Source organism: Papio anubis, chromosome 2 (assembly GCF_008728515.1).
Source record: "Papio anubis isolate 15944 chromosome 2, Panubis1.0, whole genome shotgun sequence".
Lineage (NCBI taxonomy): Eukaryota > Metazoa > Chordata > Mammalia > Primates > Cercopithecidae > Papio > Papio anubis.
In genome coordinates this window covers 135641493-135661197 of record NC_044977.1, presented here as the reverse complement: position 1 = coordinate 135661197, position 19705 = coordinate 135641493, and the positions used below count along the sequence as shown (strand labels likewise).

At 39.9% G+C, this 19705-nt stretch overlaps 1 protein-coding gene across 2 annotated transcripts in view; it reads left to right on the top strand.

Annotated features, from left to right (window-relative positions):
* The window catches only part of KCNAB1 (potassium voltage-gated channel subfamily A member regulatory beta subunit 1), a 416330-nt gene that overhangs the window by 20130 nt on the left and 376495 nt on the right, over positions 1–19705 (top strand). The window contains exon 1 of one of the 2 annotated variants that reach the window (XM_003894918.5): positions 1780–2998. The exons of the other annotated variant lie outside the window; for it this stretch is intronic. Within the exon in view, the coding sequence (XP_003894967.1) occupies positions 2757–2998 (242 nt within the window). The 5' untranslated portion in view covers positions 1780–2756. Of the gene's footprint in view, positions 1–1779; positions 2999–19705 lie in introns of those variants that run through there. 2 annotated transcript variants of the gene reach the window in all.

Genomic DNA, 19705 nt, shown 5'->3' with positions numbered 1-19705 from the left:
CAGGGTCAGGTTCTTGGTAAGGGCCCTCTTCCCAGTTGAAGGACCACTGCTGTCTCCTTCCAGTGTCCTTACATGGTGGAAAGAGAGCAAGCTACCTTTGGCCTCTTCTTATAAGGGCATTAATCCCATTCTGAGGGCTCCAAGATCACAACTCGCTCACCTCCGAAAGGCTCTGTATCCTAATGTCATCACCCTGGAAGTTAGGATTTCCACATATGAATTTTGGGAGGAATGCAAACATTCAGTCCATAACACTAAAAAAAATCATTTAGGTAGAAAAAGCAATTCCAAATAGTAAATAAATAATGGTATAGGATACACAAAAATATGGCAGAAATCACAAGCGGTGTGCAAATGTTTGTGAAGCAGTTTAGAAGTGTCAAGTGAGGGCTTTAGATTTGAATTGCAAGTGGAATTTCAATGAATAATTGTGTGCCAGGGGCTGGGAAGAATTCCTAGAGGAGGTGAGCTTTAAGGGAGCGTGTGTGTGTGTGTGGAGATTCATGTCAGCAAAGATGTAAGATGTGATGGCAGGTGGGAGGTGGGAGTGTGAAGCCTATTAGACCGAATGAACAGTTTATGTCCAGGAGTCATGGCTGGAGGAAAGTCACAGTTGGAATCATGTGGTGGAAAAACCCATGTGTGAGGAGTTTCTGTGCTTTTTTTTTTTAACTTTTAATTTTGAGATAACTGTTTATTCACATGCAGGTATAAGAAGCAATAGAGAGATTCCATATATCCTTTGCCTAGTGTCCCCAAATGATGGTATCTTGCCTAGCCACAGTTCAATAGCACAATCAGGAAATGGATGATGATACAAGCCCCTGCCCTTATTCAGATTTCACCCATATTATATGCACTCATTTTTGTGTATTTATATTTAATTCCATGCAATTTTGTTGCATGTATTGATTGATGTGACCACTACCATAATCAAGACACAGCAGTTCCATCACAAGAATCCCACCTCTACTCTTTCATAGCCACAGCCATCTTCTTCCCTTTTGTCTTTTCTAACCCATGGCAATTATTAATTTGTTATTCCTCTCTAGCTACAATTTTGCCATTTCAAGAATATTATATATATAGAATGATACAGATTCCAAAATGTAACCTTTTGGTATTAGCTTTTTTTTTTTTTTTTTTTTTTTTTTTCCTACTCAGCATAAGGCTCTCGAGATTCATTCAACTTGTTGTTTTGACCAATAGCTCATTCCTTTTACTTGCTGAGTGGTATTTCATAGTATGAATATGCCACAGTTTAATCATTCACCCATTCTAGAATATTTGAGTTGTTTCTAGATTTTGGCTATTACAAATAAAGATGCTATAAACATTTGTGTGCAAGTTTTCATGTGAACATACATTTTCATTTCTCTGGGATAAATACCCAACAGTGTTATTGCTGTGTTATAGTAAGTTTGTAATGTTTAGTCTTATAAGAAACTTTTCTGGAGTGGCTGAACCATTTCACATTCCCACCAGCAATTTATGAGGGATCCAGTTTCTCTGAATCTTTGACAGCATTTAGTGTTATCACTATTTGTATTTTAGCTATCGTGATAGGTGTGCAGTGATCTCTCATTGTGGTTTTCATTTGTATTTCTCTAATGGCTAATGATCTTTTGATGCTCTTATGTGCCGTCTGTATATTCTCTTCAGTGAAATGTTTGTTCATATCTTTTGCCCATTTACCAATTCGATTGTTTATGTTTTTATTGTTGAGTTTGGAGGGTTCTTTGTATGCTCTAGATATAAGTCTTTTGTCAGATATGTGGTTTGCAAATATTTTCTTCCAGAATGTAATTTGCTTTTGAAAATCCCCTTCATGTGGTATTTCATAGAGCAAAAGTTGTTAATGTTGATGAAATCTAATTTATGAGTTTTTCCTTTTATGGATTGTGCTTTTGGTGTCAAGTCTAATAATTCTTCACTTAACTCTAGGTTCTGAGTATTTTCTCCTGTTTTTACCTACAAGTTTATAGTTTTACATTTTACATTTAAATCCATGATCAATTTTGAGTTGATTTTTGTATAAAGATGAGGGTTAGGTCAATGGTTCGTTTGTTTTTGTGTGCTGTTGTTTTGCTTTGCCTCGCTGATGGATATCCAGTTGCTCTAGCACCACAGAACTGCTCTTCACATTTGTCAAAAATAGTTAGCCATATTTGTGTGGACTCTTTGCCTTTTACAACCCCTTGATATTTTTCTATCATTTGACAGCAACATCTGAAAGAGGTTAATAGACTTTTCACCCAAATGAATCATGCCACTAGTATAAAAAATTATTTGATTATAAAATATGTAATAATTTAGAGAAGCCTCATTACATACTCATGAATCATCCCTAAGGCTTTATGGTCCTTATAAAAACAGATTGGCCCAGATCCCACCAAAATATTTCCTTTTACCTAAATAGAAAGACATGGGAAAAAGTTCCCATATTTTTTTTCCCCAGGGCCAATACATAGTTGCTTACGTTTGACTCAGAGTACTTTAAAGGGATGAGAAAAGTGATTGGCCACCAAAAGGCTCCTTTATGCACAGGCCTGGGCAGAGACACACAACCAACAGCTCTGTCGGGAACGTAGGAGCCTGCTCGCCTACAAAAATGATAAGAGAGATCTAAAGAAAACAAGCTAATCCTTTTGAGGGACGTACTGAAGCCAGATAACCCAAGGTATTCACAGCAAGATACAGTGAGTCTTAAAGTTAAGCACCGTGCAATTAGCTTTGCTTCCTTGGGTTTTTGAAACATGCATCTGTATAAACCTGCCTGCGCAGACATCCCTAGCCCCAAGCTGGGTCTGCCAAAATCCAGTGAATCGGCTCTAAAATGTAGATGGCACCTAGCAGTGACTAAGACTCAGCCTCAGGCAGCCTGCAAACCTGTGAGGCCCAGTGGAGCAGCCGAACAGAAATATCTGGAAAAGTTTCTACGTGTTCATGGAATTTCGTTGCAGGAAACCACCAGAGCAGAGACGGGCATGGCATACAGGTACTGCTGATTGCAAAGTCATCCAACCAGGGCACTGCACTGATGTCAAAGGTTGTTATTAAAGAAATAAGGACTGAAGTAGCAAGACAAAACCTTGTAAGAAAAAGAAAGAAAAATGCAGTGAGCCCTCTTCTTGGGTTGCCTTGTTTTTTTTTTCTTCTTCTTCTTCTACTTTTTTTTTTTTTTTTTTAGCTTTGAGTTTTCTCTTTCCTCAGAGGGTTACACAAAAGACAGTCAAGTTCACCTGTGGAAACTCCTAACCATGTGCTGCCAGAAGAAGTATCTTTGGCTCTGAGTAGGGAGATGATTTAGCAGGTCAAAATGAAGAATGGGGACTCCATTCTTCTTAAGGGAAAGGGAATTTATAAGTTAAGAGTTGAATTTTTTTTTTTAATGCTCCCTGGGATTCAAGACTTATTTTCTTCTAAACTTGAATCATATAGTCTGTACTAATAGCTAATAAAGTAGTTCAAGTTCTCCTTGAAATGACAGCACTTATTTATTTCCCTATCAATGTAGCCCAAGATAAATTACTGGTAGTACACTAAACTTCCAATGCCATTATTTATTTCATGAAATATTAACAAAAAGGAGAAATGTTTTCCTGGTATAGGGTTGGATGTGTAATCCTTATAAGTTGCTCTGCAATGGGAAGAATCTTTCCTTTTCAGAGCAATTATTGCTCCTGCACAAGTCTTTCCTTTACCTGTGCCTGGAGTTTTAAAGAGCCCAGAAACTGAGTAAAAGCCATTCAGAAGGACAAGGGTACTGAAAACTGGAAAAACATTTAGCAATTGTAAGAACAGTTGTCCTAGCTCAAATCAAAACTTCTGCACAGCATAAGATTGTTTTTCATGTACAATATGTCCCCAGTGATTTCATTTTTCCATAATCTGAAGGTCTATTTCAGTGTAGTAGCTGCTGCTCTAATTTATCAGCTAATTATATTAATACAGCAATTTGCAATGATATGGCTCCTCTCTGGAGAGCAAAGTATTTTACACAGACTCTTTATGTAATAAAAGGCTTGTGCAGAAAAGAAATGAACTCTTCTCAATTTATAAGGAGGATAGGACAGCCTACCACATCCTGCTTTAGAAGGGGAGCTCACCTTTTCATGGTAGCTCATGGAATGAGGAGGGATGGATGAGGAGGAGATGCTGCTGTTTCTTTCCTGAATCTCTCTGTCACTGGAAGGAGCCTGCTTCTCTGTCCTCCCACATTCTCTCTTCGTGTTTCCTCGACCCTCAGTGGTAGTAGTGATGGTGATGTGAACACAGATCAGGCGAAGGGGAAGAGGGACCGTTTCACTTAAAAAAAAAAGGTCTGCCTCCGTGTCTTTGTCATAGGATGGGTGGTATTACCATGAATTGTTGCATAAACCTTCAGAGGGCATGCCTTTCTCTCTTGAAAGTCTAGTTTAAATATCAATTACAGATCTGTGCTGTGTGCCAATGTTCAGATGAAGGTATGTTCTAGGAAAGCATTTTTCAAAGGATTATGAAGTAGAGGAACACTTTCTCCAGACAGGTGAAAGCAAAGCTGCCTCAGCTAAAGGTGGGAGCTTGGAGCCCACCTGTTTGAGGGGAGCAGTCATCCCCCAGCCTCTTCTGAGACACCTATGTGGATCCCATACTCCCCATGGTTTGAGACTATAGGTTTGGAACGACTCTTTATGATGCCTTGGTGGGTAAGGCTCTGTTACCTTGGAGATGCCAGATACTGCCTTGGACAAGGGTATATGCTACCAGATCACACCGTAGTAAGAAATGGGACCTAGGAGAATGTTGCTTCTAAATCGGAGTTTGAGGGGAGAAAAGCACAGTTTAGTTGATCATTAACCCTAAGAAATAGCCAAGGCTCTAAATTAGAATGAGCTTCTGCTGACACATCTTCTTGACACATTTCTCCGTTACCCACTCCCCAATGTCCTTAGTGCTCTGTTTATTCTCCCTTTAAGACACTCACTTATTACCCTTATTTAAGACATTCTCCTTCAACCATTTGGAAAGGATTTCTAGGAAAGAGAACCAGGGTTCTCTTGGTTCCTCCCCAACTTAGCTTTAGATCTTGATTTCATATAAACATAGTTGGGGTTAAGAGAGAAGCTGACTTTCATATTCTTACTTCTTTATTATGATTTTTTTTCCCCCTCAGGAAAAAGAGGGTGGGCAGGGGACCATGGCTATGTTAAAGATAAAACCTCCGTTAAGCCTTGTTGTTTCTATTTTTTCTTGTGAAGTTGAAAGAAAATGGGCATTGGAGTTAAACAGATCAGAGTTCAAATTTAAGCTCTGCCTCTTTTAGAACTGTGAGACACTGGGGGCCAGTCATGACATAGAAATGCCTAATATAGTAGCTGCTCACTGGGAATGGAGGTTTTCTTCCCACTTATTCTGTTGTGTCTGTCCATCAGTCTACGTAGGGGAGGGATTGAAGCCCTTTAAGTGAAACATAGAAATGGATAAGAGAATATTCTCAGAAGGAAAATAAAAGAACAAGACAACCCACCGTAGTTCACAATCTGTGTAGGTTTCCATGCTCAGCTTTAGAATTCTGAGAGGTCTGGAAGAGCTGGGTAAGCTGTTTTCCATTCCGAATTTGGTCAGACGCCATTGCAGACTTTAGCCCAATACCAGCTGCTTGGGTCCCTCGATCATCTGTGAGAGAGCATTATGTTGTGTTTCCATGGAGACTTCGTTTTATTTCTAACTAAGGTTGACCAGGAGGAGAAAAAAAAAAAGAAGTAAATATGCAAACACATGCATCAATTGAAAAGAAACTGGAGGACATTGAATGTGGTGTAAAAAGTGCCAAGTTGCTGTGTAGATCTTTCTGTTGGCTTAGAAATCTCAGCAAAAATAGAAGTTTTAAAATTCATTTTATCAGTGACTATAAAATGGACCTAAGAGAGTCTTCAAGTTACTTCTAAAAAGCTGAAAATTAATTGTCTTTATTACATAGCACTGAACTCTAAGCCAAACAGTAAACATGAGCCTGAGTCAAGGTTAAAATACTCTGAGGGATAGTTTTATGAGAAAAACACCAAAAATATCTAGACTGAGTTAGTATGTAGCAAATACCTAGCTTTGAAGCAATCTTATAATACTAACATTGGCAGGAGAAACTTAAACAGATATAAAATGAAGCTCTAATCCGGGGACAACCCTTTTCCTGTAAAAGGCTAGATAGCAAATATTTTATACTCCAGGTTTGTATCTGCCTCTGTTACATCTACTGACCTCTGCTATGTAGGCTGAATGCAGCTATTGATGGTGCACAAATGAGTGGGCATAGCCATGTTCCAATGAAACTTTATTTATGGACACAGAAATTTGAATTTTATACAATTTTTGCATATCACAAATCTTATTTTTTCCTACAAACCATTAAAAATGTAAAAATCATTCTTAGCTTGTGTGCCATACAAAAACAGGTGGCAGGCTGCGTTCGTTCACCAGGCCATAGTTTGTTGACCCCTGCTTTAGAAAGCAAGGCCTTTAGTTGCTCAGGTTATTTATTTACTTGTTTGTGTTTATTTATTTTTAAACCTTTTTGTTTCCAGAGGTATTTAAGGAACTCAAATGCATATAATTGAGAAAGATAAAAATAAATTATAAAGAAGATGGAAAAAACAGAGCCAAGAAACACCAGAAGAGCGGGAAGGGAACAGAGAGCCAAGGGTGAGGGAGCACGCTGTGTATAAGCCAATGTGTATAAGCCAATGTGTTGCAAGAATTAGACCTGTATTTGACTCTGTGCTTTCTGGCAGCATTAAATTGTGAAAAGGGAAACTGAGCCCTTTACAAAGTTACAGGGTCCTTGAGTTAGAGAGAAGTCAGTTGCTGTGTAATGGCATACCTCTTCCTGATCTGTAAATCAGAGAGAAGTTCCTTTTGAGGTTCTTCTTTGTGTGATGAATAATATCCTTGCAATATCCTTATAGCAAACACAGCAGTAAGGTTCCTAGAAGATCTTTCCTATGGAGCCCCTAATATTACTATCACATCAAATAATAACTCAGTAAAGACGAATAGGTGCATAATGGAAAAAAGTGACATTGGTTAAATAGAAACCACACTGGCCACTTTGGGCTATGCTTTAAGAATTTTCCAATAACAAAAACACAGATTTCTTTTCTTTTTTTTTTTTTTTGAAGAATGACAGGGCTTGTTCAGGTTCATGGAATGAAGCAATTGTTTCTGGAAAAAATAAGTGTTATTTGCCAATTAAGGATAACATTTTCTAAAGCCTTAAGCTGACAGCAGAGAGAGGGCAATAAAAGAAGAAAGGGAAAAGTAGGGAAAGTCTCAGAATTCTTAACATGGGATGGACCTTAGGGATAATCTGCTCCAATTTCTGGTCTTACAGCTGAAGAAAACTGAGGCTCAGAGATGTTGAGTTTGTAGCCTGCAGTTGCACTTCCAGCTAGCAACAAAGCTTGGACTAGAACCCCTGTCTCTTCGGTCTCAGTCCAGTGCTTTCTTCATGCTTTCTGTGTTTATTCCCAGCTCCCCAACCTCCATCCCACCACATGCCAAGACACACACACGCACACACACACACACGCACGCACGCACGCACACACACACACATACCTGGAGAGACTGCAGATCCAGCCATATTCACCGTTCTGCTCTGTCTACTTTTCCAGGCTCCCCTGTTGTTACTGTGCCTTATGATCTGCTCAGTCCTGCTTCTTTGCATGCTTACCCTCCACCTTCTGCCGGAATTATTGAGTCTCTAGTCATCATTACTTTTCCTACCTGGAATATTCTTACACATCCCACTTGCCTAGGTAACTCCAACCCACAGGCTCTCCTTTGGCCCCATAGCATGGACGACCAGTCTTTTCTCTATACAGGATATAGATTGTTAGTTATTTCTGTGTGTGTGTATCTTATTGTCAAAATTGTGCATCATGACCTTGAGGATGAGGACTGAAACTTATAATATTTTATACTCCGTCAATGCCTTTGCACTTAGAAAGTGCTGGATACATACATGTTGCTTGATTGAGGTGCATCCATTCAGAAGTTGGGAAGGAGAGAAACCAAAGAGCAAGCAGGAACTTTCCTTTTTCCTACTAATAGTGCTCTAGCCCCATCCTTTCTCCTGTATCTTAGATACAATATGCTACTTAATCTTGCTAAGCCTCAGCTTCCCTATCTGTAAAATGGACCTAATTTAACTTATTTCACAATGGCATTGTAAGAAATCCATAAAGTCACATATGTGGAAGTGCTTAGCTCACTGTTTGCTAGAGTGAGAACCTAAGTGCTCCCTTGCTCCAAACTCCTTTTTAACCAGTCCTAGGAATCTATCACTTAGTCATCTTTAGCATTTCCAAAAAGAAGTGTGTGTCTATCTATAAAGGAGAGAGGGACAGAAAATAAACACCTAAAATTGAATATTGCATAATTCTGAACATTTCACCCTCCTTTCCTCACTTGCTTTTTCATTCTTTTTGCTTTTCCTATTAGGATCTATTGAGAAAGTGTTTACTTTTCTTTCTTTTTATCTCCCACGTGGGCTCCTATTTAATCAGCTTGGCCTCAGGAAATGTTGGAATAAATAACTCTTCAAACGATGTAATATGAAGGTATCTTTTATCAAGCGCTGCATTTCCAGTGCCTGGCATTGTGCCTAGCACAAAAATATTTGAGCCAGAATGACATGAAAAGGACTGAAACTTCCACCAGCTTGCAGTGTCTCTCCCATCAGCTTGCCCCAGTGTCCGAAGATCTCCCTAGACTGCAGGCATCAGTTCTCAGAGACTTCTGTTAAAAGGCAAGGGTGCTTGCTGAGTGGTGGCCATACTAATCCAAGCTACTAGATGGCGGACCAAGAAGAAACAGGACGTAGTCCAAGCCTGACCTAAAACAAGAGAAAATAGGAAGGAAGCTTCTAGGTTAGATCAACAGAAAAGCTTGAGTATCCGAGCATGGTGCATTGCTACGGACTATCCATAGAATCAGGAGGGATGGAATTGAAAAACAGGGGAAGGAAAACTAGAGAGAAACCTCACTCAGCTACCAGCTTTTCTCAAAGATGTCAGGGCAGAGAATTTGACGGCATAAATGAGAGTTTTCATTGATCATTAAATGAAGACTCTGAAGATAAGTAGGAACAATTTTTTCACCTGAACCCCTCTCTGGGTTCTGTCACAGTGCAAACATGATATTCGAGCAGGAGGATTTAAAGACAAGCTTCCTCCCTCCCTCCTCTCATCCCCTGCTTCCTTATCTACAAAATGAAGCTGAAAAGCCCTGCTTCACAGGGTAATGCCATCCACTCAAAGAGGCGTATAGTGGATACCCAGGAAAGACTATCCCTCTTGCTGTTTCTCCTTTTCATAATATTACAGGGTTGACATACGTGGAAGTTGAAAATTACAGTTGTTCCTAAATTGCACTTACTGTCATCCTCCGAGGACCCCCAAACCCCACCAAAAACACCCTTTCATCATGTGTTCTTGTGACCTGCCCTTTTCATGAGATGCTTGGCACACTCAGACCTGCTTGAAAAGTATTAATAGCTAGGGCTGTGACTGTGAAAATCAATAGCCTAGAAAAATGCTACTCATGCAGGGGGTTGTATGAAAAAATGTCTACATGATTTATTTTAGATGACCTAATTTTGGTGAGTCTCTGGGCCTGTGCTAATTTGCTCTGAGCCCTCTGGCTGTTTTTCTCCTTGTATCAATATTTCTGGAGGAAAGTAGATGACACCAAGATGGCTCGGGCTCAGGATGTATGTGATTACTTGAAACCTGAATAGGCTGCTGGTGAAGGGCCGAGGAGGCGCAGTGAAAGGGGCTTATTCAAAACGAGCAGAACGTGTTCTTTCCTATTGAATGGAATAGAAGTTCTAAAATAAGTATGTTTTGAAAGTGTCAGTTTAGATAGAAAATGCTGAGAATTTAAGCAAGAGTGAGAGATGAATGCTGCTTGGACTTGAAATATTGTTGGGGGTGGGCAGATACTCAATCTGTTTTGAAATTTCCGCTTGGGGTTTTCCAGGATAAAAGTTGCTTTGTTTACGCAGCATGATGAAAATACTGGAAATCCAGGGCTTGAGAACAATACTGAGTTACAGAGATCCATGCTTTCTCTTATAGAGGTTGTTGACAGCGGTTTCATCTGAAAAAAAGTGAGCATTTTGAAATCTGATTTTCCTGACCGAGGAGTAACTGTAGGCAAAAGATGTTTTCACCCAAGAGAAAAACAGTTTCTGAATTTCCCTACAGTGCCTGTGAGTGCCACTAGGATGTGCCATTTCATAAAGAAAAGGAAGCTCTTCTGTTCCCTGAAACACTGCTTGCAGAAAACTTTTTTTAGACAATCCTAGACTTGAACTTAAATTTGAATCTATGTATTTACCTTGATTGTGACAATGGGAAATTTTGTATAGTGTGAAAAAATTAAAAAGGTAAGACCAGCATATTCCTAAGGTACTGAGAAGCCTTGATCCCATAACAAACCTATGTTATTATAACCTAAACCAGTTAGATATTTTATAGAGCAAATTTTCTATGTCTGGGAGTTTTCTAGCATAGGGAGTTCTGAGCTACACCACAGACCCCTGGGCGTGGTTGGTGAAGAAAAGAAAAGTAGACATCTCATCCCCTACCATCTTTCAGAGAATATTCTGTTGGTGTTACCCCCATCTCAGGTGCAGGCACCTTGTTACACAGTTAAGATGGAGCAGACATAGTGAATCTGGACTGCACGGGAGAAGGCCATATCAAAGCCTGTCAATATTCTCAGAACCATGGTCTTGCAGGCCTGGCTTATTACCTGGTTAGGAGATGGTCCTCCTCTATACCCACTGTTTGTTTTCACTTATCACGTGTCACCTCCCCACACTTAGAGCGAGTGCCTCCCATCCAGTGATTCCTCTTCCTCTCCTTAGCTAGTTACCAACTAATTCTCCCTAAGTTTTAAAATATAGATGCTTTTTAATAGAGTGTCTGCAAAATATATCATCCAAAGAAATGAATCCCTAATGGTGGGAGTACAGGTAGTAAAGGAGTTATTTTTAGACAAACTGTCTAGTACTTAAGGCCAGAGCTATTTTAAAATTTTTATCAGAAAATAATTTCAAACATAAGGAAAAGCTGCAAAAATAATATAAAGAACACATCTGGGCTATTTCTTCCTTAACATATTGTTAACATTTTGCCCCATTTGCTTAAACTTTTGTTGATGCTCTCACATGCTCACTCCTTACAACCCACCTCCCCATTTATTTTTCCAAGCTTTTAAAAACTAAGTTTCACACATCACGGCTTTTTACTCCTCAATATCTCCTAAGAGTTATGATATTTTCTTATCCCCAGTACAATTAGCAACTTAGGTAAAATTTACATAAATATGATACTTTAATCTACCCTTGTATTCTAATTTTGTCAACTGACACAATAATGCTCTTTGTGGCATTTTTTTTACTCTAGTTGTACAAGATCAGTATGGGATGGCAATATTTTGTTGTCATATCTTTTAGGTCTCCTTCAATCTGGAACAGTTCAGGAGAAATTAATTTTAGGGTAGGAAAGAGGTCAAAGGAAAGACTACAACTAATTGCAAGTCTGCCTTGGGTTGGGAGGTGGCGCTGTGGTGCCACACAATTGTTAGGCCTACAGGAGGTCTCCTGGATATTGTTACCATGTCCCTGCCAACGACTGTGTCTTCCACAGCTACCTAATGAGGGCTACCAATTTTCATGTGGAACTTTAGGCCCAAAGCTAAGGGATCTCATAGGCCTACTGACCTTATGAGCCTATATAAATCTGGTCCCCTGTGTCCTTGTGCTCAGCACATCCCCTGAGGGGTGGGTGTTGGTGGCGGGTGTGTTAAAAGAGAGTCACCAGACGTTAAGAGGGGTAAGGCCCTCTGAGCACTGATGGACCGCAGACACGGTTACCTCAGGGTTGTCGAGCCCCTAAGTCAGGGGTCCATAAATGAGCTGGGTCAGGAAACCATCCCAAGAGGCTGAAGCGGCAGCCAAAGGAGAGGCCTGATACCAGCTGGATTCAGAGCAATGGGAGTATGGATTCTGGCTATAGCTTCTAGTGAAACCACTGTGGGAGGGGTGGGAGCTTCCAGAAAGATGCAGGTTCTCAGTGGGCTAGATGGAACATTTTTAGACAATGGATTTTGACCCAATTGTCTTTTGACCCAATTGTCTTTAGTCATTTTCTCCTTCATGATATTCCTCTTAATTTGCCAAGGCAGACGAGACAGAAGCTCTGACAATTGTAGAGTGTGGGTGTAAAATGTGCAGCTTATTAAGTAAGCTCTCTGTTTATCATTTGAAGGGTTTGTAACAGGTCAGTGACTAACCCTGCTTTTGGAATTTTACGGCACTCTGTAACTCAGTGCATAGTGACAATACATGCATCTAGAAGCTGGTTATGGTTTCAAAGAAGAGCTATGATTACCTCCAGAGATGACCATTGTATAAGATGGGCATCTTTATACATAACTTTCCAAAGGGTTAGCTCTCGTTGTAACTTCTTTGTAACAGTCCATGCTAGCACTTTCTTCCTCTACCTCTATTTTTCCTTTTGGTGCACTTATTTGTTTATTTCTGTATCATCTGTCTCTCTCACTGGAATGTGAATTCCAAAAGGGCAGGGATTTTATCTGTATAGTTAATTACTGCATTCCCAGAATCTGACATCTAGTGTAGAGCTCAATAAATATTTGCTGAATAAATAAATTATTAAGCAGGAGTCTAACAAATAAACCTTCAATGTTCACTGGAGGACAAGCCGCTGAATATCAGGCACAGGACACCACTTCACCAGGATCCATAGTCTCCCCACCACTCACTTCCTAACTTTCACTACGAAAAATCAAAGGTGTTCTTGTTTGAGACAGTGGTACTTGAGGATGGCATTGTTCTCATAGGAAATAGGTCCTTAAATCTTGGATTTTAAGATGCTTTGAGGTGACCATATCATACTCATCATGGCATAGCCCACTGTATGTTTGTTATGTTTGTTTCTCCTGAGATATCCACCTTGTTTAACCTTAATTTGCTCATTTACTTCAATCATTCATTAAGTTTGTGATGGTTAATTTTGTGTCAGTTTGACTGGGCCACAGGGTGCCCAGACGTTTGGTCAAACATTATTCTGCGTGTGTCTGTGAAGGTGTTTTTGCATGAAATTAACATTGGAATTAGTGGACTGAGTAAAGCAGACTGCCCTCCCCATTGTGGATGGGTGTCATCCAGTCATTTGGAGTTGAACAAAAATGCTGACCTGCTGACCTCTCATGAGTAGGAGAGGAGGGTATTCCTTCTGCCTGATTGTTGGATCTGAGACATCAGTCTATTTCTGCTTTTAGAGATGAACTGAAACATCAACTCTTCTTGAGTCAGTTCTTGAGCCTTCCGGCTTTTGGGTCCAAACTTACACCATTGACCCTCCTGATTCTCAGGCCTTCAGATTTGAACCAGAACTACACTATTGGCTCTCTCGCATCTCCAGCTTGCCAACTGCAGTTTTTGGGAGTTCTCACCCTCCACAGTTGCATGAGCTGGTTCCTTGTAATCAATCAATCAGTCAGTCAATCCCTATCTATCCATTTATCTATCAATTTGTCCATCTCGTGTTAGTTGTGTTTATCTGGAAAGCTCTAAGTAACATAGATTTCTCATTGTACTTTCCTCCACAAAGTTCTCTATGTGTCGCTGCCCAGCCCTATTCATAGTGGGGCCTTGAGTTTCCTTGACCAGAATGAGACACTCATTGCTTTCACTCAGTGTGAATTCCTGTTTCCACTTAGAGGTGGTGCTTTCTGAGGGAGGTTTAGCTGATTACAGCCTGACTAAGGTCACCAGAAGTAGTGAAGATGTCTAACACACTCATATTACAGAGCCATGGGCCTCTCCTTCTCCACTCCTCTTACCACCAGCTCTTCTTTCCTTTCCTACCAGTTGTCCCTTAATCCCACTGGCAAGTCCTCTTTAAGTTTACTCTTTTCCTCATTTCACATTTCCATCTTATTACAGGAGGGGTCATCATCTCATTATAGCAGCCAGGTGTCATCTTCCAAACTATGGGGAACAAGTGTGGAGAGTTAGCTTACCTGTTGGGATTCCTAGCTGACTCGTCCTCCTAGGTAAATGCACCAGAGGATTTTCTGTCTATTCAGTAATCGTGGATGAGTGTGGGTTCTGGTTAGACTTCTTGTTCTTGGTATAGATCAGACTTTCCCATCAACTATTTGGCCTACAACTGAAACACTCTTTTGCTGGTAATTAATAGTTGCAGGCTGGACCTTGGTGGTATCATCAGATCCATGGGTTTTCTTACTTAAGTCTGCCCTACTCTACCACTTCGGCAAGACCCTGACCCATTTGACTCAGTAAAGGTAGTCAGTGCTGCTGGGACTGGGCAATGGCAGTGGAAGGATCATGTGTTTCTACTTCAGAGGGTTGGTTACCTGCAGGAGCATGGGTGAGACTCATTACAGTGGACAGAATCCAGCTATGTTCTTTCTGCCCCTTCTTCACAGGTACCTCTCCAAGAGCCTTCCATTTCTGACCCAATGTTCACCATCTCTTGGGTTCTGGATCCTGTATAGGTTAAATATTTTCTCTAATGTGTCTCATGACTGTCTCATTTAAAGTGCTGGATAATCCAAAACACATTCTTATACAAGATGGAAAAACAGGTTCATGCAGCCAAATTTACTAATGCATATTATATGATACATTGGTTACACTCTTTTTATAAAACTATTCTGTATGACCACTAGTCAAGCCTTGCTGGTTTTGGTACACTATCTAGTTTTACTGAACCATCTACCTATTTCTCCCCCTGCCCCCAACCACCCCTCACACAGATTCATCCAACAGCTCTCTGTTGAGTGCTCACCTTGAGTTATGCACAATTCCAGGCATTGGAGATACAGCAGTGAACATCTAGGCTAAGTTCTCTGCTTTTTTAAGGATTTAATTCTAGTGGGGATGTGTCAGTTAATAAACAAAAATAAATACATAAATAAAAAATAAAATATATAATACTTCAGAAGGATAAATTCTCTGGAGAAACACAAAGCACAGAAGGAGGATGAGTATGTGTGCCAGGGAGCAGTTGCAATTTTTAAAAATGTAGCCAAGGAAGGCCTCACTGAGAAGACAGCATTTGAATAAGTACCTGAAGGAGGTAGAAATGATAATCATTGAAGTTTCCGGGGAAAGAGTATTATAGACAGAGGGAACAGTATGTGCAAAAGCCCAGTGTGAAAGTCTGTAGAAAGAAACAAAAACAGCCAGTGTGTCAAAAGCAGAGTGAATGAATGGTAGAATAGTAAGAAATGATGTCAAGAAGGTAAAGGGGAGAATTGCAAGTTTAGGAGGTCCTCAAGAACACTCTCAGTTTCAGTGATTCACTAGAAGGACTTGTAGAACTCAGAAAAGTCTTTTTTTTTTTTTTTTTTGAGACGGAGTCTCGCTCTGTCGCCCAGGCTGGAGTGCAGTGGCCGGATCTCAGCTCACTGCAAGCTCCGCCTCCCGGGTTTACGCCATTCTCCTGCCTCAGCCTCCCGAGTAACTGGGACTACAGGCGCCCGCCACCTCGCCCGGCTAGTTTTTTGTATTTTTTAGTAGAGACGGGGTTTCACCGTGTTAGCCAGGATGGTCTCGATCTCCTGACCTTGTGATCCACCCGTCTCAGCCTCCCAAAGTGCCGGGATTACAGGCTTGAGCCACCGCGCCCGGCCAGAACTCAGAAAAGTCTTATGCTCATGGTCGTGGTTTATTATAGCAAAAAGATACAGATTAAAATTAGCATCAGGAAAAGGTACCTAGGGGTAGGTCCAGGAGAACCAGGAATGGAGCTTCCAATTGTCCTCTCCCAGTGGAGTTGTGTGGATAGTACTTATTTCCCTCGGGAACTGGGAAGCTTACCTGAACCTTGGTGTCCAGAGTTTTTATTTGGGTTTGGCCATGTAGACACAGCTGACTACCTGTGTGTTTGACCTTAGTCCTGGCCCCGCTGGAGTTCATTCTGATACAGTGTGGCCCAAGACTCCCACCATAAATTGAATACTTAGCCTAGACCATCTTGTAGGGTCTTAGGTCCCCAGATAAACAAAGACATTTTTATTGATTAGGGCATTCCAAGGACTTAGAGGTTAACTTCCAGGAGTTGGGGGCAAGGAGCTAGATTTTTCTTCAGGTTAATTCTTTACTGCACAATAGACACATTGTACAAAAATGTGTAGGCCATTTTAAAGGTGTTGGCTTCTAGTCTGAGTGAGATGGAAGCTTTCGTGAATTCTGATCAAGGGTGTGACATGATTTGAATTATTTTTAAAAGGATTGTCTGAATGCTAAGTTGGAAAATAGGCTGAAAAGTAGAAGTAGGGTTACTGGTTAACCATACTTGCCCAGGAAAGTATTACCATAATTGCCCAGGAAAGAGGTAACAACTGCTTAAACCAGAATGGAAATGGTGAGAAGTAGTTGGATTCTGGATCTATTATAAGAGTACCATCAGGAGGATTGGAAAAATAAATGGATATGGTATGCAATAAAAGCAATAATCAAAGATGACTTTAAGCTTCTCAGCCCAGACAATTAGAACCAACAAGTTGCCCTTAAATGAGATGAGAAAGACCTCAGGGGAGTGGGTCTGGAGGGAAGAAGAGTAGGAACTCAGTTTTTAGACAGGTTGGATCTAAATGCCTGTTAGAGAACAAAGGGAAAGTGTCAAGTTGATAAGAGTTTGAAGTTCTTGGGAGCAGTATGGGCTGGAGATTCACACTCAAAATATAAATATATAAATCTTGGAGTCGTCAGTCTAGTGTGAGAACATAAAGCCATGAGATAAGCAAGTAAGTGTAGAGAGAGATTATAACAAAAGCTCCAGGGCTACAGCCTAGGCTCTCCAATGTGAGGAGGTAGGAGAGATGAAGAGGAACCAGCAAAGGAGACTGAGAGTGAATGTGCAGAAAGGCAGGAGAGAAACAAGAGAGTGGGGTGTCAGGATCAAACAAAAGAGGGAAAGATTACCTATGTTCGATACTACTGCTAGGTCAAGTAAGGTGAGGACTGGGAGAAGACCATTGGATGTAGGAACATAGAGCCCACTATTTATAAGAGCAGAGAGAAAAATGTATCTCACTTTATACACAGCACTAGGCTTGACAGGAGAAAGCAAAGACCCATATATACATGTAGGAACATTTTAAAATTTAATTCCGAACTCCTACTTAACAGAACTCTGACTACCATCCATTGAGCAGCATCTCTGAATTTCCTCCTACTTATGAACATATAGAAAAAAATCATAAGAAATTGGCCCTACCTATGAGGAGAATACAGAAAGGTTTTCCACAAATGATGATGCTTATAAAGCTGGATTCTTAAAAATAATACTCATAAGTTATCTATGTTTGTCTCATGAAACAGCATCTCTGTCCCCTGATTGAGAGTAGAAAGACATTGTGCTCTTATTCTACTGCATATTTTAAACTATAGTGTTCCCTTTGTTTTGACAACTGGAGATGTCCCTTTATAGGTTATAAACTTGCATTTAAATTAATTTTGTTATATTTTATTCAGGAATTCTATTTGCTTGAGGTGTGTATGCGTATGTGTGTGTAGAATGTTCCACATCAATTAAATCTTTTATATTGACCCATGGTTTAATTTTTCAGTGAAAATACAAACTTATGCTTAACTATCAAAATGGATACCATTAAACTATATAAGTCACAACAAAAAGAACAGGATGAAAAACACACAAGTATTAGCAGTTGTTATTTTTAGGCATTAGAAAGGTGGATTATTTTTTCCCTCTCCTCTATTCCAAATACATGTGTATTACTATGATAAAACAGCCAAAGAATATAATTAAAATAAAATCTAACATTCTGTTAGATTTTAAGAATTTAAGATATATGGTTTTGAAGTTCTTTTTGAGATAAGGTGAGATAGCTTAGATCTAAAACCAAAACAAGTATTAGGATTCATTAGTCACGTCTCTACTGAGGTTTACAAATAAATATTCTTATGCTGAAATTAACCAGGAGAAAAATTTGGGCTCTCATGTAAACAAGACACTGAAATGCATTCTATCAAAGTGCTTCTATTTTACAGATAACCTTGGATTGTATAGACTATTTTTTATCATATATAACTTGTTTTTTTGCAAGTAACAGAAAACCTAACACAAACTGGCTTACTGGATCACCCAACTGAACAGTCCAGAGGTAGGGAAAAATTTCAGATTTAAGATGCAAACAATGTGGACAGGACTCTGTTTCTTTCTCTCTGCATCTGTGGACTTTCTTTCTTGATAATGGCTTCACTCCCAGCTCCACATGGTGGGTCTGTGGCAGCTTCAAGCCTTCCTCTCATCTGCAATATGTCATGTGGCTGACAACTCTCAGGGTTACACCCTACCTCATTCAGTCCCAGAAGGAAAAAGCAAAGGCACCTTTCATTTCCCAGAAGCTCTGACTTATGATTCTTTAGTTTTGATTGGCTTCGTTGTTCATCTTTGAACCACTGACCTTATCTGGGAGATATGAGAAGCTGAATGACTTCTGTAGCTTCTGTGCTCAACCCCTCCTAAGCTGCCTGACTGAGAATGAAGACTCAGAATACTCTTGGTGGGAGAAGAGGGGAGTAGTTTATGGTGAGGCAACCTACATATGTCCACCACTCCCTCTAATGGTTGAGTCTGGAGGGCACAGATGTTTGATGAGCTAATGTTGTGGTAAACTCATAGTAGTGAAGATTCCAGGTGTCCAATCATCTGGAAATTGGGAATGACACTACTCTACTGCTACCTAGTTGTGTGTTGTTTCTATTTCTGGAGCTTTGTGTCTTATTCTTAGCTCTCTTCTTGCTTTAAAACTCGGACTTCTTAGGGGTAGGGGAATATTTTCCTCTATTAATCTATGTACCAAGTGGTTTGTTCCGCTTAGTCACATGACTAAAATGAGCAGAAATCTTATCTAACTAAAAGTAAGAAGGGAAACTGACTTTAAATGATATTTAATTTAGCAAGGAAAGTAATGCATTTTTAATAAGGAACACATTAAAAACTCATAAAGTATTTTATTTATAAGGCGGTTAGCCTCCGCTTGCCCATTGTTCCAATAAATACCATTAAGTTCCATCAACTCTTCAGTAAGTACAATTATACAAATGCCACATTTCAGTTTGCATTTGATTATGGCAGTGCCCCTCCACATACATTCTTTGTATACAAAGACTAAGTACACAGAATTTTAGAATCTGAGGAGATATTAGGAATAATTTTGCATGCCCCATCCCCCTAAGTAATTTTACAAATAAGTTTTCTGAGGCTTGAAGAAGTTAAGCAGCCTGCTAACAGTCACATAGATGGTTTGCTACCCTAGTTAACAAGTTCAACAAGTTCAACAAGTTAACAAGTTCAACAAGTGGCCTAAGACTAGAAGAGAATTTGATGTAGAGGAAACAGCATGTCTGAAGGCCCAAGAGGTAGGGAACCAAGGTGATGGTAATAAGCACAAGTAGAGACAGGCAGATCCGGACTAAATGCTTGTTTTAAGTCTTGCTAGGTGAGTGACTATACCATTTAAGTATCCTTTATGAATATTGACTTGTTTGCATCAGAAGTAGAAATAACAATACCTATCCCATAGGGTTTGGAGAAGATTAAATAATAGAACGACTATAAAACACATAATACAG